Source organism: Ochotona curzoniae, unplaced genomic scaffold (genome assembly GCF_017591425.1).
Source record: "Ochotona curzoniae isolate NIBS_2020 unplaced genomic scaffold, NIBS_Ocur_1.0 scaffold_3208, whole genome shotgun sequence".
Taxonomy (NCBI): Eukaryota; Metazoa; Chordata; class Mammalia; order Lagomorpha; family Ochotonidae; genus Ochotona; species Ochotona curzoniae.
The window spans coordinates 10,586,641-10,612,981 of record NW_024467106.1 but is presented as its reverse complement, the minus strand read 5'-3'; the positions used below and the strand labels follow the sequence as shown (position 1 = coordinate 10,612,981).

Here is a 26,341-nt window from a genome sequence, read left to right as displayed (position 1 = left end):
GACTCAGAACAAGGCTGTACTTTCTTGAATTATCTCTGAATTTACGCACCTCAAGCCCCCGTCCTGCAACTCTTTTCTGGCACCCTCTTCCCAAGACGCCTCCTGGTTTTTGTGGTGGGTGCTCTCCCCAGGTGCAAAATCAGTAAATTCAGTTTGGCTCAATTACAGGTGTAGCACCTTTTTTTGTCTTGAGCAGAGGGAACTGACAACTAAAGCTTTCATTTGATTCTGAAAAGGAGATGCATGTGGCTGAAGAAATTCCTACAACCCTTGCTGGCCAGTCCCAATATAATCATGACTAAAACTTGACCCCGATCCTAGGAGATGATTAGGCTGCAGGTTCTCAGTTTGTGGTCTCCCTCTCTTCCAGACACCTATGCCACCCCAGCCCTTTCTCCTCACGCCTTCAACTGCTTTTCATCATCCCCTAGCCCAGGTGATGGCCTGCCTTCCCAATTCTCTGGAAAAGGGACTTGTAAAGACTTCACTGTTACATCCACCTGCCCAACAGCACCTGCCCCCAGCAATCAGCTCCCTGTTTCTGGGGATTGGAATCCTGCCTCCCAAGGATGTGTCCTGGCTACCTCCCAAAATGGTTTATTCTTTTCTGCATTTTCCATGGCTGTATTTGTCTTGTAACGGGAGGGTTGTGAAGTTGGCAATGGAGACTGTATGACTTGCAAAGCCTCAATTATTTAGAGGGACTATAATGCATGGCGCCTTTGAGAAGTCTTCAGACAGAAGCACAGTCAGTATTCTTATATACAGCCAAGTCATCCACTTGTGTTCCAGCTCCCACCCACATCTTGAGGGATTCCAGCAGCTCTCCACGCTCCCTCTAGCATGAGCAATTCTTTGCTGTCTTCGGGGTCATGCTCTTCAGTGCTTTCTCATCTCCACTTCTCCTTCACTCTGTGTCCCCAAACCTATTTCTTTTGCTCCCATGTGTGACAAAAACTTCTGGAAATCACTGGTCACACCACCTGTTTCCAAATCTCCTGCTAATCCTTAGACTCTCTCCAGTAGTGCCTTTGTCCCCCAGTGCTCCACCTAAACTGCATTGGAGAACGTCAACCCGTAGCAAAATCTTCATTTTCTCTCTCCTTTCGGCAACGTATGACACAGACCAGCATGCTCCTAGAAACGCTTCTTTTCACTTAACTTGTGGGACACCTCACTGTCTTGCATTTCCCCCTAACTTAATGGGTTCTCCATCCCTTTCCCTCAACAGCTTAACATTGAACCACTCCAAAGATCTTCCTTAATCTTTTTCCCTCTTCTCTTTATGTATCTTCAGTAATTGTACCTAGTTGAATGGCTTTAATATGCTAGTGGATCTCAGATTCACATTTTCAGCTCTGACGTGTCTTCTGAACTCAAATCGTATGAGCAGTTGCCATCTTGATTTCTTTCCTTGGATGTTGAAGCAATCTCTTCTAGAACTCAATTAATTCAAACTGGAAGTCCTGACTCCTACCTCCCCACAAGCTGTTCCAGCTCCCTGTGTAATCTCCCTAACTCCATCCTTCTACTTTCCCAGGCCAAAACCTCGGTATCACCCTTGACTACTTATTTTCTCTCCCATTTATTTCCAACCTGTCAGGGAATCCAACTGGATCTACTTTCAAAATATATGTGAAATCCACCCACTTTTCAACATCTTTATTTTTACCATTCCGTGCTGTTGTACCATCATCCTTTGCCTGGTTTATTGCAGTAGCTTCCTAACTCATTTCCTTCCTTCCACCTTTGTCTATTTTCAGCATGGAATCATTCTTTAAGAAAGTACCAAAGGCCATGTCACTGTTCTCTTTAACTCTTGCGAAGGCTCCTTGCTCCCTTCCAAGTAAAGCTGAAGCCATTTCCGTTTGTCTGCAGCATCTGCACCTGCTCCCTCAGCCTCCTTGTCATTCCTAACACACACCAGAATTCTCCCGCTCTTTGCTTGGCGCCAGATACCCTGGAGTGTGTGTGTGGAACACTCCTTCTCCAGCTAGTTATGTGGCTCACTCTACATCTGTCCAGTTACTGCTCAGGTATCACATTCCCAATGAAGTCTGCCCTGACTTGACCATTGTATTTGAAACCATGGCTCTTCCCTGGCCAATTCCGGTCTCTCGTATCCTGGTTTAATGTTTCCTGTAACTATAACCTTCTAATATGCAAAGTCAATTCTTATGTTATTTCTTTGTCATTGCCATGTCTTCCTGAGTTGGAATCTAAGTGATTTTGGAACCAAGTGCTTACTATGACCAATATGTATTTGGATGTTGCTGAGTAAATTAACATTACAGGATTTGGAGGAAACAAAGGCTGGAGAAGACTTAATGATTCAGAGTAATTTTCTGAGAAATAGGAAGTGAGTGTACTTGCCTTGAACTTGACACTGGGGGATAGCTGGGCCATTGTGACCTGACCTATTTATAGTCATGTTCATGGAGAAGACAGCCCAGATGCTCAGAGCTTCTCCTGCCTCACATGCAGTTCCCTCCACCCTGCACTCAGCAAAAGGTGACAGGAGACCTGGCAACTTGCTTCAGAGGTGCCTCTTCATCCCTCATTGGCACAGAGTTTGGGCATCTTAGACATGGTGGTCATGTTGACCAAAGCAGTGCCCACATTGTGTGCTCTGATGTTAAACTCTTTAGTTCCTGGAAGTGGGAAATCTTTGTGTTACTTGTGAAGCACAGTCTTGCAGCGGTCCCCCTCACTGGTACAATGCAGATTCTTCAGAAGGGGGTTCATTTCAGGCACTGCTGCTGTTTTACTCAGTTCATTGCCTTGGGATCCTTCTGGGGGGGGGGTGCGGGCTGCTGCTTGGAGGCCTGTCTTCTGGTGGAGGAAATACTGGCAAGTTCCTGGAGAAACAAATCTGTGCTGGGAGGGAGAGGAAGGGCCAGCGGGATCGCAAGTCTGGGTGTGAGAGGGCCATAGGGTCCGGGGCTGGGGACGGCAGGGAGGAGAGACATTCTCCGACACCCTCAGTTTCGCTAAGGGCCCCAGGGTTGGCTATGTTAGAGCAAAGGTTCTCTACTGTTTTCTCCATTTGGCTGTCTTGGGGTGACTGAAGCTGAGCTAGCAGAAAACAACATGCCATTTAGCAAATCCTCAAAGCAAAGTCAGGTTTTAATGATGTGTTTTGTCTTCTTGGTATTTTCTTTCAAGCAAAGGCTATGCTTTGGGTGGGATGCGGCATTTCAATGCGGCAGTGATCCCAGCCCCAGCAAACATTCCCGAATGGGAGGTTTTAGGAGCTGTTCCGGGTTATGGCTCCTAGTGCCCAATAACCTTGCAGTCTCCATCTTCATGTCCCTCACCTCCCTGCCCTAAGCCATATTCTTCTGAGAGTCAAAGTTTTTAAAGTCATTCTCTAATAAAAACCTAGTGCCCCTAATTCTAAGTATAGTGAGATTGTCAAGTGAGACCAGCTGTGGCTGTTTACAACAATGGGGCTTCAGCATTAGGAGTCTCTGAAGTGAAACCTGCCTGCAGCCGACCACCTTCAGGCATTTTCACAGCCATTTAAGAAGATGTCTTCAGAGAACTCTTCCAAGGTAGCCAAAAACGTTGGACATGACGGACATGCTGTGTCTGTAGGCCAATACTCAATCCAGGTGGAGGAATCTAATGGGTAGATGTACCTAGCAGGAAAAGATGAGAACAAAGCGTTTGTGATGCTGGCCACACATAGAGAAAGCTGTATGTGGCCTCCTTGGAAGGCTCCCTGCCCCCTCCCCCGCTGTGGCAGGTATCTAAGGGTAAGGCTTTGGCCAAACTCTTCTGCATCAGCTAGGGAAAGTTCATAAACCCTTGGGGGTTGGATTATCAAACTACTAGGATGCATGGGGCATCTCACCCAAAACTACTAAGGATGACTCTGATGGCAATGTTTGTGTTTCGGAAATAGACAAGACCATAAAATGTATACATAAACATTCTCCTCTGAACAGCCACAGGACCCTGAGTGCATGCTGGGGAATCCAGTGTGGTGGCTAGGCGGGTGGGATTGGCTGGCTGGATTCTTTGCCTGGTACAGTCACTCACCTACGTTGCTTTATCAGGAGCAATGTCCTCAGTAGCGATGTGATGGCTTTAAATAACTCTTAGACTCATTTCACTTATGTCCCTAACAGCTTGTTGGTCAACAGCAAGGTCCATAAAAAGCATACAAAGTATTTAATAGTAAACTATGCTCAGCTTGGGAGGGAGGATCAGAGGCTGCAGAATATTGACTTACTTGATATTGAAATTGTATTTTATCCGCAGGGCTTCCTTCCCCATAAGCAAATACTGTCTTCCTTTTACCAGGTCAGCATTTGCACAGGTTGTCTTTTTAATGAATGTGATTTCAGAGCCTTTCTGAGCAACGGCTTCCCCTGAGACAGACAGGAGTAAGATTAGGACATGCAAGTCTTGATGTCACAGTTGTCAAGCCTCTCAAGTTGTCTGCTTCCTCACGGTGACTGAGAGGCCAGTGGCTACTGGAGAGCAGACATAGCTCTCCAGGGAAGGTGTGGGACTTCATATCTCTGTTTTTCTATGTTTCTGTAGAGTTAAGACAGACTATTTGGGCTCACCCCCAGCTGAATTGCTCTGGGTACATGATATATGCTCATTGTACAAGGGCTCAGTTCCCACACCAGCCAATATTAAGTATTCAGTATTTTTCTGGAAAAATTGACACAATAAAATCTACCTTGTAGAACTGCTGTAAGAGTAAATGATGAATATCTAAAAAGTAATTAGGACATAGTGAGAATTATGTAAATGATGCAAGAGTAATAACTTTTGCAGAATTAAAATAACCCAGCAAGAACAGGGCACTACTGTTTTTCATGTTATTTAGCAAAATGTAAAGGTATTTGGTAGTTGACAAGTAGAAAAAGATGAAAGGAAAGTTCAGAAAAAGCTCAAAACCCAGGGAAGGGAGAGGGTAGCCATGAAGCTGGTCCCCCTACACAGACGCACTCTCCCCTCCGCTGACCTGGTAAATTCCAGCCACCTGTGCAGCCATCTTCTTTTCTTACAGGGTCCGACAGACATGCCTTGAAGCTCTTTGTCATTTGCAGCTGTCTTACCTTTACTTCTTTTATATCTGAGTTTTTATTGTGCCATCTTATACCACCTGTCTATGTGAGACTGCCAGGCTGTGTCTGACTTATTGCTGAACAATTGTCTGCTGAATTCTAAAGACCATTTGAACTTGTTGCTAAAGTGTATATAATCATAGGTGTGTAAGTGGTACACCCTGCTTAGTAATATAAATTCTAGAATATGCATATTAGGTCAAGCTCATTTTCTCACACATAGTCCCAATGACGTAGCTTCCTGTTGTAGCAATGTCTCTGACCAGTGTTTCCAGCACCATCTGCCAATTCAGCCAATGGCATAGGAGGTTGTGTGGTGGTACGGGTCTTACTGTTTATAAAAACTTTTGTTGATGGAATATTTCCAATATATTCAGGAGACAGAGTAAGTAGCCCAGCTTCAGTAATTACTAATCTGTTCTCACCTAGCTCCTCATCCTCTCCAAGCACCCGGGCCTCAGGGGAAATGCCAGGCTATTTTTATACTCAAACTACCTACTCTTGGTTTACTATAACGGTGCAGCATTTTTGTATAGGTGGTAGATTACAGCATTTTGATTTGTATATAAACTCGAAATTTGAAATAAGCATTTAAAATGAACACCTCAAGTGTGAAGATAAAGTATGCAAAAAATGTATTAACTCTGGATTTTAAATATAAAAAATTACTCTTCCGACTATCCAGTACAAAGAGGAAATGACACTGCTCAAGTTCTGTGGCTTGGGAGTCATCCGAACTTGTACAGAATTCCCAAGACTCTGGAATGTCTTTTGATAAGAGACTTGGTCTGGATAAATGCTTTGTATTTCAGGAATGAAGAGTGATATATTATTCCAGTAAAAAAAAAGGAATGACTTATTACTGCTTGTGATATGAATATTGTATGCAACTGGTGCTCAAAGTTGGACTGTGGAAAGATTCAAGTGTTAACCACTTACCCACCAGAATGGCAACTAAGGTTCAAATAAAGGAAATGTGAGCACATCCATGGCACCCCAGGAAGATGACACCACAAAACAGCTTCTTGCAGTAAAACACAGTAATAAAAACTCTGGTTTCTTCAAGCTGCAGCCTTTGTGTCTAATGCAATGCCTGGCACACGGTAACTACTCCGTATTTGTCAGACGGGAGAATGAACAGACGAATGGTTTCTCACCAGTCTTGTAGACATCCAGAAGGGTTGCTGTGTACCTCATGAAAGCATTTTCTTCAGTGATGGATGTGACACTCACTTTATACGCTGTTTTTTTAAAAAAATAAAAAAGCAAAAATGAATTCATGATTAATGTCACAATGCCATATCTAGTAGGAGCCAGAATTTGTCAAACAAATGATAACCAAAGCTTGGCAGGCTATTCTTACGCCTTTTTAGAAAGCTGTACCCCATGGCCTCAGCCTGGTTCAATCCCTCGAATCAACCATCAGCTCTGACCGCTGCTATAGAGCAGGCTGATAAGGGCCATGGTAACTTAACAAAAGCACGTAAAGCAGATAAACAAGAAGCCTTTGCTGATTCTTTAAGGGTAATGGAGTCATATCTTTGGGGTCCTTGCAAGATCCTCTTCCTTGCCCTGCACATGGCCACAGAGGAGACCTGCCATAAGAGCCTTCCTGTATCCTTGCTTACCCCCCCACGTCTCCACTGGCGTCTAACTTTTTTTTTTAATACTAGGATTCTGTTTTCTTATTCACCCTTGCTTGGATTGTTAGCTATGTTTGACATGAGCCATTCCCGCTTGTTTATGCTTCATTCAGTAATGAGTGACGCACAGTGGGTTTGACCTCAGCTCTGGGACAAATAGCTTGATAGGTCCATGTGACCTCAGAAAAGATCTCCTTTAGTTTGCTTTTGATGGGGTCCAAAAAAAATAACCTAAAAGGTTTGTCCATTTTTCAGATCCTTCTAGTCTAGGAGTCTATTCCAAATATAGACTGGCAGAAGCAGAGGCGATGCAAATTAGTGGCTTAAAATGGTTGAGAAACATCATGAATTTCAGATTTGTAAGTTCTTACGGTGAACAGGGCAATATAGTTACCATGTAGGCATGAGTAGAAAAAGGAAACTGTTTTGTTTCCATTTTATTCTTCCTGCAACAGACTGAAGTCTTCAGAAAAAGCTGAGCAAATCTTGAAAGTAGTACAATAAATCCAGACCCATTTATTCTGTGTTAAGATAGTTTCCTGACAGTTTAAACAGTGAAGAAATAACTTGATGGAAATACTGTTTGTTAAAACAATATGAATTTGTATTCTCTTCAAGTCCTGGTATATTTTATATTGTTTATCTGAAATGGTGGGGGGAAGGGGAAGAGAGCAGTTGAGCAATATCTTGCACCCACTGCTTCACTCCCCAGATGTCTTTATCAGCTGGAGGGGCTGGGTCAGGCTGAAACCACCAGCCTGGAACTCATTCCAGATGTCCCACATACTTGAGACACCACTGCTGCCTTCCCAGGGTGCATGTTAGTAAGCAGCTGAGTGGGACTGGGACTGGGAGCCAACCACTTTGACAAGGGGACATGCGTGTCCCAAGCATCTTAACTGCTACATCCAACACCTCCCTTTCACATATATTGTTAAAATCTTGGCCGATTCAGGCAGCTTTTTTGGATTTAAAAAAAAAAATCAAGATGGAGTTAAAAGGAAATACCACACATCATAGGAAAGTGACTCTGATGGCTGTATTCCCATTAAGAGAACTGGTAGATGATGAAGGGGATCATTCCAGAGGACAGGATATGCCCCTCTACTTGTGTTTCTTCTGGCACGCCCTTGAGAGCAGCACTGCCTCTCCCTGGAGCCTCCCTCCCAGGTCAATCAGTATATGCTCTGCTTGCTCACAGGGTTCTTACCCGACTAGTGGGAAACAGGGCATGAGACGGGCTGAGAAACATGAAGCGTGGTATCAGCTGTAGTTCATTTTTATAAATAACCCCTTCAAATGTTCAAAGCAGAAAAGGACCTGAGACAGTACACACTATGCTCTTTTTCTAAAACTAATCCAGGAAGGACTAACAAACACTGTGGGGAGCAGACAGATGACCTCATTCTGCAGTGACTGGCAACCTGGCCGTCAGGGTCCCAGGGAAGAGGCTCGTCTCTGAGACTCCGAATCAGCGGGTCTTCTTTAAAGGGAAGGTTCTCACACATAGTTAGGCATGCGACAAAGCCTTTGGAGGATTGCTGGACCACATTTGTAAAAATGCCAAATCCTGAGACTACTGCTGCCTCTGTTCCTGCTCCAGCAACTGATGGCCACAGAACTGCTAAAAAGATATAGTTGTTTTTATTGGAAATGAAGATCAAATTCATAGACAGAAGGAGAGACAGGAAGATCTTTCATCTGCTGGTTCACTACCCAAATGGTTGCAATGGCCAGAGCTGAGCTGATTTGCCTCCTCTGGGTCCCCTATGTGGGCACAAGGGCCCATGGGCTTTGGACCATCCTCTATTGCTTTCTCACATCATAAGCAGGGAGCTGGATAAGAAGCAGAGCAGCTGGGACACGAACCAGAACACATATGGGATTCCAGTGCTTGCAAGGTGAGGATTTAGCCATTGAGTCATTGTACGGGGCCCTAAAATAAATTTTTTTTCTTAAGTATACTGTGAATATGGTTCAATAACTGTAATTCAAAAGGATTTTTTAGAGAACAGTGCCTTTTCTGGGTGTGTATATCACTTTCATGAACTTTAATTCAATCATTTCTTGGCTGGAGAATAAGTAATTTTGTATGTTAATGCTGAAAATTGGTGGCATGTGCCTTCAAGGGGAGTGAGTGGGAGGCTGCAGCCATGCAGTCACTGTGTGAGGTTTCGGCCTTTCTAACTGAGCATGTATTCGTAAGATTCCACATGTAAAGGAACTATAGTGAACTTTAGAACTCACCATATGCAATCTCAGGTTTACATGCTGTTTCTCTTCTAGTATTTGCAGAGATTGTCAGATCCAATTCTTCTTTCATTTGCCCACAGTCAGCTGGATTTGTGGAAAAATGATGAAAGTAAGATTAATACAAAGAAGCAGATGTTCTCTTTGGGAGTAAATGCTGTTTCCGCTGAGATAATCCAACATAACCTTACAAATGTCAGTTTCCTAACACCTGTCCACTTTCTCCTCCATCAAAGCAGAACATGGCACAAAGCCAAAGCCAAATGAACAAACCCCCAGAAGATCCTGAATGCAATGCTTAGACTGCATGGCGGTTCACCTTCAGCTCTTTAAGGGGGAAATTTTTTTACCTTGAGTATAATCAAAAGTCCATTGAGGGGCTAACGTTGTGGCATAGCACACGAAGTTGCAGTCTGACATGTTGGCATCCTATATGGGTACTGATTCATGTCCCTGCCACTCCACTGCCAATCCAGCTTCCTGCTAATGACGCTGGACCCCTGACACCCATGTGGGAGACCCTGATGAAGCTCTTGGGCATTGTAGCCATCAGGGAGAGAATCAGTAAATGCAAGATTTCTCTGTGTCTCTCCTGTCTCTCTCTGCAACTCTTTCTAAATCAATAAATAACAATTTTAAAAAGGAAAAAAAGTCAGTCGAAAGATCTACAATGACAAATTAGATTTGTGGATATAGGATTGTATGTGTACCTAGGATGTGTGTAGTTGTTTACAATTTTGGAAAAAATCCAAACCAAACCAACCAGCCATACACAGAGTTAGCTTTTTCACCTTTCCTGAGGTCTAGATTTACTCCTTGGCCAAGAAGTCTGTCTTTAGCTCACAGAAAACCGAATGCAACTGGCCAAAAAGCAGAGCATCACATAAACTGAGAAAAATAAGGAGAAAGACAGAAGAGATGTAGTTTAGCCCTGGACCTCCAGTTCTTAGGTTAGGTTCCTATCATTTAGAAAAAAAAAAAAGGTTATAAGAACTTCATATCGTGTCATCCCTCTGATGTCCACTGGCCACCGGATGGTGTCTGCCCCTGCACGTTATCATCCAACTGGTTCAGGAGTGATGGAGAAGCAGCTTTACCAAACGTAAGGAATTACTAACTTTCAATCAACTGAGATTAAATTTCTAATTATGAAAGAAAGGTTTATTTTGTTTATTTGAAAGACAGAATCACAGAGAGATAGAAATTTTTGATCTGTTGGCTTATTTCTCAAACAACTGCAAATCCAGTGGCAGAGCCAGGCTGAAGCAAGGAGCCAGGAACTTTGCCTGGGTCTCCCACCTTGGGCTGTCATCTGCTGCCTTTTCTGATGTACTTACAGGAGGCACAGCATTCAAGGTGCATATTGGCACTCTGATATGGAATATTGTAACCAGTGATGGCCTAACCTGTGTGGTGGTGGCCTAACACTGTGTAGGGCAGACCAATGGCCCCTACATTGCTACTTCTGAGCAGCTTTCTCAGAAGACCTTTGATTTATGAGTGGCTGCTTTAAATAAGCATGAGGTTCACATGTTTTAAAAGTAAAATTAATACTTAATTTTAAAGGCAGGAGGAGAGGGAGAGGAAGGGAGAGGAAGAGAGAGGAAGGGAGAGACAGGGAGACGGAGAGAAAGAGAGAGAGAGAGAGAAGAATGAATCTTCCATTAGCTGGTTCACTCCCCACTCACAACAGCACGGTTGGCCAGATGAAGCCACGAGCCTGGAACTCAACTTGGGTCTCCCATGTGGGTGACAAAGACCCACGTTTGAGCCATTACCCACCGGCATCTAGGTTGCACACTAGCAGAAAGCTGACACTGGGTGTGGTTGTCCCAAGGGACAACATGTTTGCCAAATGTCTGCCCCTGTCCGCCTTCACATCATGCAGTTTAAATATGCTGAATGAACTTTTACCTTCCACACACTTGCACATTGCTCCTTCACAGATTCTCTGGAATTTGGAGTAAGAAGTACTGTAAAACATGGTGCAGTGTTTATCTGTGGCAATAAAAACATGGTTAAGAGAAGCAGTTTGTAGATACCTGACAGACATACTGATTCCTCTGTAACTTGGGATCACAGAAGCCACCTATTCCAAACATTTCTTCTTATGACTAAGGACCGCAGAGCTTAAAATATGAACAATGGTTCCTTTACCTTCAAAAAGATCTCCTCATACTAGCTAAGTTCACTGCTTGCAATTTACCCACTCAACATTCATTTCTTAGACTGAAAAAAATTCTATAGTTCCATGAATCAGAAGAAAATAAGTCATGTTATTTAAATAATTGTAATTGTTTAGGTTGGATGAAAGGGCTAATCATTATTCTTTGTGATTTCAGAAATAAAACTAGAATGAATGATGTCATCAGTTTGGTTTATTTTTAAGAATTTTCTAAGAACTGCCCAAGATAGTCATCTAGCCTATAAACCAATAAGCTCTTTAACCACTCAACACTCACATAATTGGCTAATAGTGAAATGTGAGATCACTTCCTTAATAAACATTTCTGTGTTTACATTATTACAGATATGTGCCTGACACTGTTAGATACTAGGGACATAAGAATGCAAACATTCTACTTGGGTTTGGTGAGAAAGATATATAAGCCAATCATACCACAATGTGAAATCTGCTCTAACAGAGCTACCTTCAAAGTGTAAGAACTGGAATTTGATAGACGCAGTGGTGGGAGGAACAGAGAGATAGAAGGGTACATGGATTTCTTCTCTAAAAAAAAGTAAGAGCTGTAATGAGTATAAAAGTGATACCACAGATAAACCCAAGACAAAGAAGTTTAAAAGTTGGGGGCAATCAAATCCAGTTATTTTGAAAAAGGAAGAAATCGAAGACAGGTGAAATGATTTGTTTAATGCCACCAAGTAGTTTGTGTATAATAGTAGCTCTTGAATGTTCTAGTGGAGACTTCTAAGAATGAGTTCTTCCAAGAGACAATATATGACATTTCCAGGACTCTAGTGGGTCTAAAATTTCTGTAAAAAATTCACAGTAGTCTTCCAAAAAAATTTTTATAGTAGCATTGGTTACCTGGCCTGTGATATTCATATACTGTAAAAGTCGCAGGACTCAAATATCCAACTTGAAAAAGTTCAAATATCCGGAATCGGACACAAAGAAAATCACTGGAAGGAATCTGTCAGACAAATGCAAGAATGTAAGGCGATTATGGGAGAGAAGATGTTCAGGAGATTTTAGCCTATACATTTTAAATAGTGATGATAAGGGGAAACTGGCAGAATGGAAAGCTTACTGAATTCACTTGCAGGATCACATGTCCATCTTTGATTTGGTAGTCAGTTAATAGTTGATCTACCCCTTCCACAAGCTGAAGGAAGAAAGAAACACTCAATTTTAACATCTTTAGCTTTTTGTTTAAACACATTCACCTGTTGATGGGATGTGAAACAACAAGGAAGTTGAACAGCAGCTCCTCTTCTTGCAAAGTCTGAGCACATGAACTGCATGTTCAGTTTCAGAACACGGAGACGTGTGCTTCCACACTTGGCTCTGATAAATCAAGACTTAGGGAGACCGTTGTTTTGGAAAGTGTATTCTGGGTGATTCTATGGAAGTAGCATATTAAAATGAAAGAAATGTGTCTGTAAAATCGAGAGTGCTCAAAACAATGCTAAAAGAAACACGTACAGCTCTTAAGTCATCTTGATTGGCGCTGATTCCAGTGGGCAAAGAGATGTCCATTACTGCGTGGGAGGATCCAGATGGCGAATCTTCCTTGTTGGCCTTGTAGCTAAGAGAAGTCAGAGGTTAGGGCGTGGAATAAACAGACACATGGGCACTTCAAGAAGCTGATGGGATATGCACTTGAAAGATAGGTCTACTTTTGGTACCAAAAAAAAAAAAGACTTTGAACACTCATAGGTTTTTTATAAAACACATTTCAATGAGCTTTTTGGTAGATAAGATTTATTTTATGTTTTTATGGGAAACGGAGATATACAGACAGGAGAGACAGAGAGAAAGATCCTTTGTCTGCTGGGCTACTTCCCAAATGGCCACAATGATCAGAGCAGAGTGGATTTGAAGCCAGGAGCCAGGAGCCTCTTCCACGTCTCCCATGCAGGTACAGGGTCCCAAGGCTTTGGGCCGTCCTCCACTGCCTTCCCAGGCCACAAGCAGGGAGCTGGATGGGAAGTGGAGCAGCTGGGACACAAACTGGCACCCACATGGGATCCCAGCGAATGCAAGACAAGGATTTAGCCACTAGGCTTCTGCACCGGGCCAGCAGATAATATTCTCAAAGAAATGACCCCTGCTGCACTACTCCTTAGCAGACTTTAATTTTTCACAGTTGGGGTCTCCATGTATGCACTGTGGATACTGTGTGGGTTAGAATCCCTGACTTTGAGAGTTACAAGGAATCTTCCAGTCATCTATCCTCTTTCCTCACTGGATCAATGGCATCAAAGGGCCACTCCATGGCTGGAAGACAGGAGTCCCCCACGAGTGGACCAGCTGGGGAAGCTGGGATGTGAGGAAGGCGTGTATTCCAGGTGACTGCGTCTGCTTCATGCATATGTGAAAGAATCCTTGTCTCACTTCTTGCTTTAATTCTTTTGTTAGTGGAGTACATTCAAAGGAGAAAATTAGCTGCAAACTGTAAAACCACTCAGTAATGAGATTATGATGATCTCTCTTCTGTCTGTCCCTCTCTTTCCTCCATTTTCAAAACCTCCCATAATCGTTTATTTAAAAGATCATGCTCAAGGACTGTCTTCTGTCTGGGAGGCTAAGGAGAAAGGCAGAAGGGACAGAAGGAGAGAAAATAACACTGAAGGGAGAAATCAGAAAACTTGGGTTTTATCCCAGTTCTGCCCACAGATTTCCGCAAATCAAACCCCCTCTCTAGGCTCATTTTCTGTTGTGTGAAGTGAGCTCTGAAGAAGTGTTTCAAGTCTGTCTGTAGGATTCTAAGGCTGTGGTCTTGGGAGAGGCTTGGTGCTACCATCCAGCATGGCTGGAGGACACACAGCAAGGGCAGTCTGGTGGCGGAGCTGGGGGAACAGTGTAAAGTTACTTCCCTGCAAGTGTCAGGTTCCAGCCTCGCTTCAGGCTGCCTGAAGAGGCAGCTGCATGTGCGACAGCGGAGCTTGGGAGAGCGGGCAGGGTGAAAGGAAGAGAGAAGGGGAGCAGCTCCTCAGAAGGGAAGTGAACTGTGTTCGCTTAGCGGGGTCAGGAGCTATGAAACAGGAGTGTCTGCAGTGGCAGGGCTTAGCTCTCCCCATGCTAACTGCTTACAGAGCAGTCCCTACTTGGAAGTTCCACATGTAACACTTGCCACAATAACTGAGAGTACTGTAAAATCTTAGATATGTAAAAATGTAAAATCCCCGTTCTTCACCCGGGTGACTCATTTGGATCTGGAGAGACGGCTGAGAGCCACACATGTGCACATGTCTGGAATCGGGTGGGTAAGGGCAGGGAAGTCTTGCTCACAGAAGCAAAACACACACTGTCAGCAGGGTGGAAAGGGCCTCCAGAACGGAGCGAGCGTTTCCCTGAAAAGGCTGAGGGAGCCTTGATGACTGGTTGCCATGGAGACTGTTTCAACTGTGGAACAGAAATCCTCCTTTTGAGAAGCCTTTTGCCTGCTGCCAAAGCCAGCAATCTGCCCCAAAGGCCTTTTGTTGCGAGAGAAATGAACTCCGTTTTTTCCTTTCTTAGGAACACGACAGGGAGGCTATGAAAAGCTAAGTATAAGCAAGAGGCCCTCGGCACACAGAGACTGCGTATGCGGGTGTTTTTGAATCAGGGGGGAATGTGTCGGAAGGCAGGGAACTTCTGACATGAATAAGGGACTACACAGTTCCTCTTGGAATCCTCCTGGCTTAACCTCAGTGTTGCACAGCCAAAAGGGTATTCACCCCTCCTTCTCTGAACATGCTGTCCTCAGTCTGTAAGGCCAAAGGACGAGATTGTCACTGTGGTGTCTCGCTAGCTTTGTATACTGACAACTGGAACTAGGCTTCCTGTTAATGAAGTCAAAGCAGTGAGTGATAAGAACCACTCACTGGGCCCGGCGCAATAGTGTAGTGGTTAAGGTCCTCGCCTTGCACACACCGGGATCCCATATGGTCACTGATGCTAATCCCGGCTGACCTGCTTCCCATCCAGTTCCCTGCTTGTGGCCTGGGAAAGCAGCTGAGGACAGCCCAAAGCCTTGGGACCCTGTATCCGAGTGGGAGACCTGGAAGAGTTCCTGGCTCCTGGCGTCAGATCGGTGCAGCATCGGCCATTGCAGCCACTTGGGAAGTGAACCATTGGACAGAAGATCTTTTTCTCTGTCTCTCCTCCTCTCTGTATATCCACCTTTCCAATAAAAATAAATAAATCTTAAAAAAAAAAAAAAGAACCACTCACTACACAGCAGACTTGTAGATCCACAGCCTGATATCCTTGCTTTACTGCATCAGGCTGGAGAAGCAAGCGCACAGGTGGAAGGGCACTGGCTGAGCCTGCAAGCAGGCATCCCCCTCTGTCACCCAGCAGCCAGGTTTACGCTGACTCTAGAGGCCCCAGCACAGCATCCCATGCATGCATCCCAGCTCTGCCCAGAAGTCAGCTGCCTCCCTGTGGGGTCCTCTCTGGACTTTAGAGAACACTAATTATGTCCCTGTTTCCCCTGGATAGCCCAAAGTATACATGCTTTCTAAAAACCTCTATTTACATAAACATTTTAGAATCATAGTTGTGGTAAACAGAATAATAATGCTCAAAGATGGCTTTGTCTGGATCATCCAAAACTGCAAATATAGGACTGTATCTGGAAGGAGGGAGATTATCCTGGACTATCTGGTTGGGCCCATATGAACCACAAGAACTGTTCAAAGGAGACAGCAGGAGAGTCAAGAAGGAGCTGTGCGATGGAAGGTGGTAGGAGACTGGAAGATGCTGCGAGGCTGCCATGGAAGCTAGAGCAAAGCTACAACCCAAGAAACACAGGCAACCTCTGAAATCTGGAAAAAGGTAAAGGAGATGGATTCCCGCTGAAGCCTCCAGAAGGCATCCAGTCCTGACAACTCTTTTGTGTTAAGACTTCTGACCCCCAGAATTCTAAGACAGCAAGTTGCTTTGGGAGCTGGTATTGTTCTGTGCTGGGTTAAGCCACCACTTGCGATCCCAAATTTGTCTCTGGTTCCAGTTCTATTTTGTCTCCAATCTGACTTCCTGATAATATGCCTGGAAGTCAGAGGATGGTGGTCCAAGTAGCTGGATCACTGCCATGCCTGTGGGAGTCCTGGAAGGAACTTGAGGCTTCTGGCTTTGACCTTGCTCTACTCTGGCTGCTGTGGACATTTGGGGAGCTAATTAATGGATAGAAAATCCTCCCTGTTGGTGTGTCCTCTTTCTCTCTGTCTTTAAGAGAAAAAATAAAAGAAAAAAAGAAAAGAAAAGAAAGGAAAAGGAAAGAAGGGAGGGGGGGGGAAGAAGGAAGGAAGATACTTTCTGTGGGTTAAGTTTGTGTTGTATTAAGCCATTACATTTCTAGTAAATGGTGACTTAGCAGACACAGGAAACTAAAATGATGGCTAATTTTGATCTTGCTAGTCAGTCAGCAGAGGAGTTCTCCTGGCTGTATCAGAATGGCCTTTAGTGTGGAGGTCCAAGCTTTGGACATGGCCGCAAACCCTCCAGCTGACTTTAAATGTGCAGCCCAAGCTGAGAGCCACCGAGTGATGGTGGCCAGGTAGGAAAGCAGCAGTGGCTTACGAGAGAAACTTCTGCATCCCTCTCCCATACTCATATCCCATCTCTACTCTTTTAAGAGACATAAAAAGTATTACTATGTTGTTTGATTCAGAAGATAAACATGGAAAAGTAGATGGGAACAAAGTCAAAGCTCTTTATAATTAAGCAGTTATTTAGGAGTGCCTGTTCTGCCTATAAAATAATGAATGATTTTGCATGTCCTTGACATTGTTACAGTCAGAAAGATACAAAGAAATAACACTATAGTAAAAGTAAGACCTCAAAGTCTATATTCCCCTTTGTGGAAATGGGCTCACCTGGCACATGCTATTATGCGTTTGTATCCCAATTTGCTGTAGCCATTGTAGTGGGATGCTAGTACACACAAAAAAACAAACAGAAGAGTAAGCTGTTTTTGAGCAGTTTGGGAACCTGTCAGAACAGAATCATGAATGAGCAAGTCTCTGAGCACACGTTCAGTGACGTTAATGAAAACTCATGGCTACTGACAACACCAGGAAGTTTTTAACTAACTTGAACAGTTCTCTGCTTTTAAAGAATTTATAATTTAAGGAAGACATCATTTAAGAAAATACATATTGGTAGCGTGTTTAGGTGATGCTGAAGGGAGGAACAAGCAGAGCCCTGGAGTGGTTGGGAGTCGGCAAGTTTCCCGTAGGAACAAGCCTGGGGGTCATAAATGCAAGGCGAGAGGACAAAGGCAGCAGCATCCACCCCAGCGTGGGACAGTGGGACAACGGGGAGGAGACAAGAGTAAGCAAGCAGACTGCCTTTGGGACCTGAGGGGGAACCTTCTAGCACAGGGGGTCACACCTTCTTTATTTTTTGAAAGAAAGAGGCATATTAAAGAAAAAGATCATAAGAGTACGGGCTACATCAGTTAAAGACGGAGGCAGAGAACTGTGCATTTACCGCACCTCTTGAAATAGAGGGGTAAGGGATGGGAGACTCACAAGATGAGAAGGAAATGTGCTGTCCTGCAGAGGAACACTGACAAACATTCAACAAAGTCATTGTTGTGGACTTAAGCATGTCTGTGGCTCTGCAACCAGTCATACTTCCCATCATCAAAACTATTTCTTCATCAGCGGTGAATACATATCGCTTAACTATTAAGTATTAGTGTCCAACTACTATTGAGTTCTATCTATTATAATAAATTACAATGATGTTTACTTGGACGGCAGCGTGCTAAAGAATTTAATTAAGAATTTTGAGTAAGCATGTTTCTCTGCATCAGGTAAGCGCTCTGTCCGATGTTCTTTGTGTTTAGAAAAATTACAGTGTAGATGAGATCGTGCTGCTTACCTTCAATGTCCTGGGTATCGATTTTCAAATGAAAGCTGCAAATTTCCTCAGAGGTACTAGTTTTATGAACTATAGTTGTGACCTACATTGGGACAAGGAAACAAAAAGATTCCATTTAAAATAGGATCATGGAAAGGATATTCCAGAAATATTGTTGCTGCAGATGTGATGCTTGAAGCATTATTTTCATCACTGAATATGAATGGTGTATGTTAAAGACTAATTTTTCCAGTAGTTAAAACTTTCTGCAAACTCCTTATTCTGAAGTAGCTGAAAACTTCCAAGAAGGCAGGCAAGACAGCGAGCTCTGACCAGGCAGAATCCCGCTTCAACTCAGGCAGACAAATCTGAGCAAATTCCTCACTTAGAAAAGCTCCCAAGGCTCTTGTCCTTGAACCCGCATACTTTCATTTTACACACAACACAATACAGCACAACTCGGAAGGATGGATTTCTCGCAGAGCATAAGCCATTCTGGGAAACACCAAGTCACAGGTGTGTGTGGATGTGTGGAGGTGATGTTAAGGACAGCCACCGTCAGAGCAATTAGAAGTGACAGAAAAGTGGGCATTTCATCCCATGCAGGCAATGCTAGAAACAGATTTACTAAGGAACACAATCAATATACTAAAAGGAGGTTTTTTTTCTTAATCAGTGAATTTTAATAAATTCAAAACTCTATAGTGGGATTTTTCTTCATCTAAAAGATTTTCCTAATTTATATCCTAGTTTTACAATTTCCTTTGTGCTTTTTTTAATTCTTAGTTTTCAGTGTGATTATACACAATTCTGAGAGCGTGCTCTTCTCTTCCTCTCCCTCTTTCTCTCCCAGTCTCCTTCGTTTTGAGATAATGTACTTGAAATTTACATTACAGTAGGAGACTTGTGCTTAATGAAATAAGTTTAACAAACAAAAATCAAAATAAAATCCTAGCTTAATGGGAATTTAGAGGAGTATAAACAATAATTGAATGGAAAAATGACCACTTCGTCTTTATATAGTAAATTTTAAAATAATCACAGATCATTCAACTTATAGTCATATATCGTTCTTATCCATTGATTTGACAAAGGTGTAAAATAAAGTATTCCAAAACTGTATTGCAGCAATACTGATACCCACAGATGTTTTTTGTTTGTTTGTTTTTTAGCTTCCACATGTAAGACAGAATAGGAGCTATTTGTCTTTCTGGGTCTAGCTTATTTCACTCAACATGATGTCTTCCAGTTGAGTCCATTTTGCTACAAATGGTAGAACTTCATTTCTTTTTTTCTAGTAAATAATGCTTCACTGTGTATAAGCATAGAGTTCAAATTTGTATGCCAAAATAAACATCTTTTTTTTTAAAAGATTTATTTTTATTATTTTTTTATTGGAAAGGCAGATACACAGAGAGGAGAGACAGAGAGGAAGATCTTCTGTCCGATGATTCACTCCCCAAGTGAGCGCAACGGGCCGATACTATGCCGATAAACATCTTTTAATTCCAGTTCCATGGAGATTTTGATTAAGGAAATTTGAAACACAGAGAGAGATATCTCTCTCATTGGATGGTTCACTTCCCAAGTACCCATAACAGCTGGCTTGGGCTTGGCCCAAGCCAGGATCTGGGAACTCAATTCTCGTTTCCCATGAGGGTTGCAGGAACTCAGCTTCTTGCCTTCAAAGGAGCACATTAACTGGGAGTTGAATTCAAGCCCAGGTACTTTAAAGTGGGATATGGGTGTCCCAATCAGTTTCTTAACTGTGTTTGCATCCTTCATGGCTCCATGAACTTTTTAAAGTACTCCTGTATATAACCACAACATCTATACAGATATATAATTTCTAGAAATATCCAGAATACATTGCATACAAAGAGCAACACAGACATGACCGTAAGTAAATTGTGTGCCAGCAAGAATGCCTGTAACCAGGAAAGCTATCCTCAAGAAACGAGGAAATAAACTTTCATGATGAGAAAAAAAAAACCTCAAGAATTCCTACTCCAGTCATGATTACCCAAATTCCAATTTCTGTGATTTTTTGGCAAAGTCCACATGATGAAGTACTTACATGTACAGTAGCCAAACCATTGCTGTGTCCCGTGCTGATGACAAGGTCATCATCGAGAGGCACCTGGGAAGGTGGATGGAGAGATCATGATTTCATTTGTTACTCAGTAGGAAAGAACAAGAAGAGTGTGCTGACACCTCCCAGACTCCTCTCCCAGAGCTCTAGTAAGGTTAAGTGGGTAAGACAGAGAACTATGAACCGAGTAGGCACTAAAAGCATGCTGCAGCTTCCCTCTCCCCTCCACACACAAATAGGATGTCCAAGTTCTCCTGAGTGAGCCAAGAAAGTCCACATCAGAGGCCGCCCTTGGCTACAGTTTTATGTACGTATGGTTATGGTCAAAACGAATCTTCCTTTCTTTTGGCCAATCCCTGTAAGTGCATAGCTCAGAATCAACATTCCCGGGGATACTGTATTGACATGGAGGACAGGGAGCCTGCACACACCAAAGGAAGTGCATCTACCTTTGACCCTCTCTTACTTTCTCCTTTGAGCCCTTCCTTATTGTCCCCATTAGTCACTGTCCTTTGTTTATCAAAATCCCTGAATGCCACACCCCACACCAGCTTGCCAAGTCCTTAGCGGCTGTGGTTCTTCTTCTCACCCTGCCAGGACAAAAGTGAAGGCAGGAACTGAGTTGAGTAATTCTCCTTTCCACAGAAGCCCTATCATCCTAAAACTGCCAGATGTGTAGCAAATAGGAGAATCTTTAGAGCAAGGGTGTGCAGAACTGGCTCTTCTTTCGTTCTTCTCTGCAAGCCCCCCTTCCCTTTGCTCAGCAGAAAGTGCAAAGGGGATTTGGTGTGCATTTGCTTGCTAATCTGTCCTTCACATTTTAGTAAACATTGGAAAAATAGGTCAAGATTTCGATTTTTTTTTTCTGACAGACTATAACAGCAACTACTGGAAAGTGAGTGTCTTGGGGTTCCATGTGAAGAGAAGCTTCCAGGGACAAATAAATTTGGGAATGCTATGCCCGGTGACTGGCCTCTGCCTTGGAGTCACCACATTTAGTCACATACATATTAAACAACAGGGGTCTTTTCTTTTTTTTACCAAATAGCTTGTTTAACTTCAGTTAGAGTTTCCCACACTTCATTTGATCACTTGTTCTTTCATGGGACACATATCCGGGAATTCTGTGTAGAGAATTCCAACCCAGATCACAGCAACTCAGAGTTCACAGGGGGTTAGCCTGCTGGGCTGAGGTTCAAGTCACTGGAAGATGACAACAGGTCCTGGACTCAACTTCCTCTACAGACAAGAACCATCCCAGCTTCCTCAGATCGGCCTGGCAGCCTCCTCAGGTCAAGGGCCCTGCTTCAGAGCTGAGACTCAGAACATGAATCTCCAGGGGACACAGTCCCTAGCGAGGACCACAAGCACGCCTGACTGCAGAGGCCCAGGCAAACAAAGCAAGTACGGACAATCTCGCCCGGTGTGGGTTGTGACAGTGGTGATGCAGTGAACTGAAGAGGGCATGCCAATGCCCACACATATGTCACCAGAGCCTTCAGGGACTATTGTGATTCAAATTTTTGGATCTTTACATTTAGCATCTATGTCTCTCTATGTGTTTATGTGTGTGTGCATATACATATATATGCATGTATGCACTCTTATCTATATCTATACCCTAATCTATATACATATACTTTCCCTACATCTACATAGATATCTGTATCTATACCCTTATCAACAATCAATATATTTTCCAACTGACCATTTGATTGTAATTTTTGCCTTTAAATTTGAATTTTGTATGCCTATTTACCTTTTACAGATTTGTGAAAGATGTGAATAATGAGGATTATTTCCAGTTTTTGCGTATTTAGTAAAAGGTAAAAGATTTATATGATCTGAAGAGAAACCAGAGTATAATTTTTGTGTATTTAAACGTACTTGAATGCAATACAAATACAGCAACTAGAAGAATAAGCATCAATAGCAGTATAATTGCAGCTAACTTTAGTGTGGAACCCAGTTTTTCCAAATAAGTCCATTTTCTTTGGCAATTTTTCAATAGCCATCAAAGTTTTTCACTTTCAACAATTCATTAGTAACAAATGACATGGGACAAGGAGTTGGGGGACTTTGAGGCCAATTCCAGCTTGGCCACGGTTTGCATGCATGTCTAGGGTCAGGTCAGAATCGATGGCAAGATTCCAAACACAACTTTTCTCTTATTCTGCAGTGGTACCTTCACGTGTGCTGGTCTGAGTCTGGAATGTTCTTGCCTTTCTTCACCTGGCTAACTCTTCCTGTTGCTTCCAGATTTAATTCGTACGACAGGACACACCTGACACACATGTCTTCTCAATGGGAGCAGGAGGCCTGCTCTCGACTGCTAGGTACTTATCCAGTCTCAGTTTGTGCATTTGTCTGTTTCAATGATCGTATCTCTCCAACAAACAGGTTTTTGGGGTTTTACTTTTGAAACCCTAAGGACCAGGATACAGTGGGCACTCCTGCTTACAACATAACAGACATTTAAAATATGTTTTAGTAGTGAACACATTACATTTATGAAATAAGAGTAGAGCAGATCATTTCAGAGATCCTATCTAATTGTTAAACATGATAAAAAAAAATTCTTCATTTACCTCTACTGGTCTCCCAAGGAAATTCTTCTCTGTCATCTTGTAAAGCTGGAAGTTACCTTTGTTTTTGTAAGAGACATTGATGTCCATATTCAACTGCAGTTGTTTGGCCAGGAGAGAATATTCGGTCAGGCCCTCAATGGCATTAATGGTATCCTGTCAACAAGAAGACATAAAAGAAAGGATCCTGCAGAGTCGGAAGCTTTCTCTAAGGAGTAAGATAACAAATGCAGACCAGGAGGAGGCCCTGGGCCAGAAGCGGCACTTCCTCCCTGATCATTTTTTCACCTCTTACGCTTCTGTCTTAGCTTGGATATTTCTACAGGAGGCCCTGAACTCTGCCTCCCATCATTAATCTCTGTTTCAGTGTTCCCTTTCTGCCCATTATAAACATTCATTGCGATATGTACTATTTTCATTCACAGTTTATTCTTTCCAACTGCAATGTAAGATAGGTGGGGCCACAAGGTAGTACCTAGCAGATCTTTTTGGTGTCTACTCCCTTTGAATGTGTCCCCAAAGTTTATGTGTTGGAAACAGTACGGCAGAATTGAGAGAGCCTAATGGGAGACACTGGAGTCATGGAGGCACCCATCTAATGACCAGATTAATGCCGTTTATACTGGAAGTGGATTGTTTATTAAAGGGCACATCTGTCACCCTCTTCTAATATTCTCTCTCTCCCTTGATGTCACAGAATGATGGAGAAAGAAGGCCCTTGTCAGATGCTAGCCCCTGATCATGGACTTTGCCTCTAGAACTTTGAGTTCACGAACACACTTCTGCTCATTACACACGACCCAGTGTACAGCATTCTGTTATAGCAGCACAAAAATGACTAGTTGGAAATGTTAGATCATTGACTACTCCCTCTGCCAATGCAAATACAGTGCTCATTTCTGGTAATCTTACAACTGTATGCCTGCACAAGGAAGCCCTAAGACGATCATTAAATTAATCCTGAAGGACCACCACTTCTGCCTCCACACACACACACACACGATACATGCACAGACACTCACACATACACACAATATACACCCACTCATTAGTTAAACATCCAGGGCACAGGGAAGATGCTAACATTTGAACCACAGTTGAAAAATAGTTGTATAATCAAGTGTTGGTTCTTCATGGAACGCTTTCTGAGGCTTCCATTGCTACACGAGTTAATCATCGTGAGAACGTCATGGAGTGATACAAGCTTAGATGAATTTAAGAGCTGCAGTAAACATTACAAGTGTGAGGATGCTGCTGGTGTCACAAACAAGGTAGTCTGTTTTACAGCAAACCTTTATAAGTAGGAATACACCTTAAAATGTTGGTTGGTGAATCAGTCTGACCCAAATAGATCTTATGGATACTTCCCTCCAAACCATCAGGTCTCAGTCCCCATGCTTGCCCGAAAGTTTCATGACCCTGTTACTGGGAATCACCCAGAACTCATCTCTCACTTACACTAAAACCGCCCTTATTCATGGGTGTCCCTAGGCAGCAATTACAAATCCTAAAAACCCTAGAGCTCGCTAAAACCAGCACTATGGTCTTTCACCAGCATGATCAACTATCATTTACTGCACACAGTCGCATGTACCATGGACTCATTTGTACCGGCATCACTACAAATATGTAAGCAATGTACTGTTAGGATGTTACACCGGCTAACATCACTAAGCCATAGGAATTTGTCAGCTGCGTTATAACCTCATGTGTGCTAAACCATTACACAGTGGTGTGGTGAAGAATGATATGTCACAGTTTGGTACACAACTCTACATAACAATTATAACACTATACAGTAGTCATGTGTAACACAAATGTGCACTCATTAGAATTTGTACCAATAGACTGGTAACATATATCAATACCTTTGCATTTATTCTTTGTGGGGGAGGAAACACTGGTATCTACATGACAGCCACGGTCTATTACATAATATGTGATGCAATTGCTAGTAAACTTCCCATTAAGAATTTAAAAAGGAAGTTCTGGGCTTGGCAACAGGAGACAGAAGTTCTGATTTTGATTCTTTTGCCAATTCCTTGAATGAACTTCCCCAGCTCATCTCTCCCACTGTGTAATAAGGATGCCAATCCAGTAATTGGATAAAAGGGGGCCTTGCAGTTCTAGACCTCTATTCATTACCTAAGATATGCAGCTTTAGCAGATAGAAGTAAGGAGGTCAGAGTGGGTGTGAAATGCGTGGTTTGGGAAACAATAAGAAGGTATCCAAAAGATGACACAAAGAAACTTTACCTGAGTTGAATAGAAGCCGCCCCCGTACCTCTGCTCTTCAGTCAGCCATTTGATGATTGGGTTAACATAGTTCATCTCCTTCAGGTTCAGATAGGTTAGCAAAGCATAGGCAGTGGTTTCTACCATGCCGGCTGTGCCAGCATTAGGTGTGGAAGTTTCTTTATTTTGTTGAAGACCATCTTTCCAAAACCGGTAAATGGGTGGGTTACCACCTGCATATCAACAGTGGGCATTCATTAATATGATTGAAAAATGTGGTTAGATGCATTCTGGCTTTCCGGTTTCAAAAAGGTGTTTTTTGTTGTTGCTGTTGTTTTTGTTGTTGTTTTGTTTTTTTGTTAGAAGCACTTCCTTGGGTCAGCGTGATGACTCAGTGCCTAAATCCTTGCCTTGCAAACACCAGAATCTCATATGGACGCTGGTTCATGTCCCAGCTGCTCCATTTCCCATCTAACGCCCTGCTTGTGGCCTGGGAAAAAAGCAATAGAGGATGGCTTAAAGCTTGGGATACTGCAGCTGCGTGGGAAGCGTGCAAGAAGTTCCTGACTCCTGGCTTCAGATCAGTTCAGCTCTCACTGTTGCAGCTATTTGGGAAGCAGAGGAAAGATTGTTGTCTCTCCTACTCTTTGTATATCTGCCTGTCCAAAAATAAAATAAAATAAAATAAAATAAAATAAAATAAAATAAAATAAATAAATCTTTTTTCTTAAAGAAGCACTTCCTTAAGATGAATAAAACAAAATAAAATCTCTTAATATAATGTTATTAGTCTTTTTGTGTTTTCACATGTCTTTGACAGAGAGAAACAGAGAGAAACATCTTCTGCTCACCGGTACCCTTCCCAAGTGGTTACAATGGTCGAAACTGAACTGATCTGAAAATAGGAACCAGGAGCTTCTTCTGAGTCTCTCATGTAGGTGCAGGGTCCCAAAGCTTTGGACCATCTTCTACTGCTTTCCCAGGTCACAAGCAGGGAGCTGGATGGGAAGTGGAGTAGCTGGGACTTAAACCAGTGCCCATATGGGATCCTGGCACTGTAAGGTTGAGTATTACCCTATGAGCCATCACGGCTCCAACTCTTCGTATTTTAAAAGACCAACAAACAATTTCTACATGTATTAGTGAGCAGTATTACAGCAGAGTGGAAAGTGCCAGGTTTCCTTGGGTAAGTCCCTTTAGTTCTGTGGGACTCGACTTGCTAATATTTACAGTACACATAGTGCTTCCTTCTGTGCAGTAAAACTCAAAGGAGTCACAAATGTAAAAGTCTTCATACACCAGAAAGCACTGCTTCCATATGAAGGACCACTACTATTAACAGAGCAAAATAAATTGGTAAATTTTTTCCCTGATGAAAAAAAAAATTCATATCCTGGAAAGTGTAAGATCAC

General features: G+C 42.8%; 1 protein-coding gene across 2 annotated transcripts in view; it reads right to left on the bottom strand.

The window, feature by feature from the left end:
- Positions 1-3,106: 3,106 nt before the first annotated feature.
- C5 (complement C5) overlaps positions 3,107-26,341 on the bottom strand; it is a 71,136-nt gene continuing 47,901 nt past the window's right edge. For both annotated transcript variants that reach the window (XM_040963134.1, XM_040963133.1), the window contains 13 exons: positions 24,951-25,162; positions 22,698-22,850; positions 20,095-20,157; positions 18,039-18,120; positions 17,027-17,084; positions 12,648-12,750; positions 12,253-12,327; positions 12,030-12,135; positions 10,895-10,978; positions 8,978-9,067; positions 6,245-6,328; positions 4,238-4,376; positions 3,107-3,641 (listed from right to left, as the gene is read on the bottom strand). In XM_040963134.1, the coding sequence (XP_040819068.1) occupies positions 3,503-3,641; positions 4,238-4,376; positions 6,245-6,328; positions 8,978-9,067; positions 10,895-10,978; positions 12,030-12,135; positions 12,253-12,327; positions 12,648-12,750; positions 17,027-17,084; positions 18,039-18,120; positions 20,095-20,157; positions 22,698-22,850; positions 24,951-25,162 (1,388 nt within the window). In that variant the 3' untranslated portion in view covers positions 3,107-3,502. The remainder of the gene's footprint in view (positions 3,642-4,237; positions 4,377-6,244; positions 6,329-8,977; positions 9,068-10,894; positions 10,979-12,029; positions 12,136-12,252; positions 12,328-12,647; positions 12,751-17,026; positions 17,085-18,038; positions 18,121-20,094; positions 20,158-22,697; positions 22,851-24,950; positions 25,163-26,341) is intronic.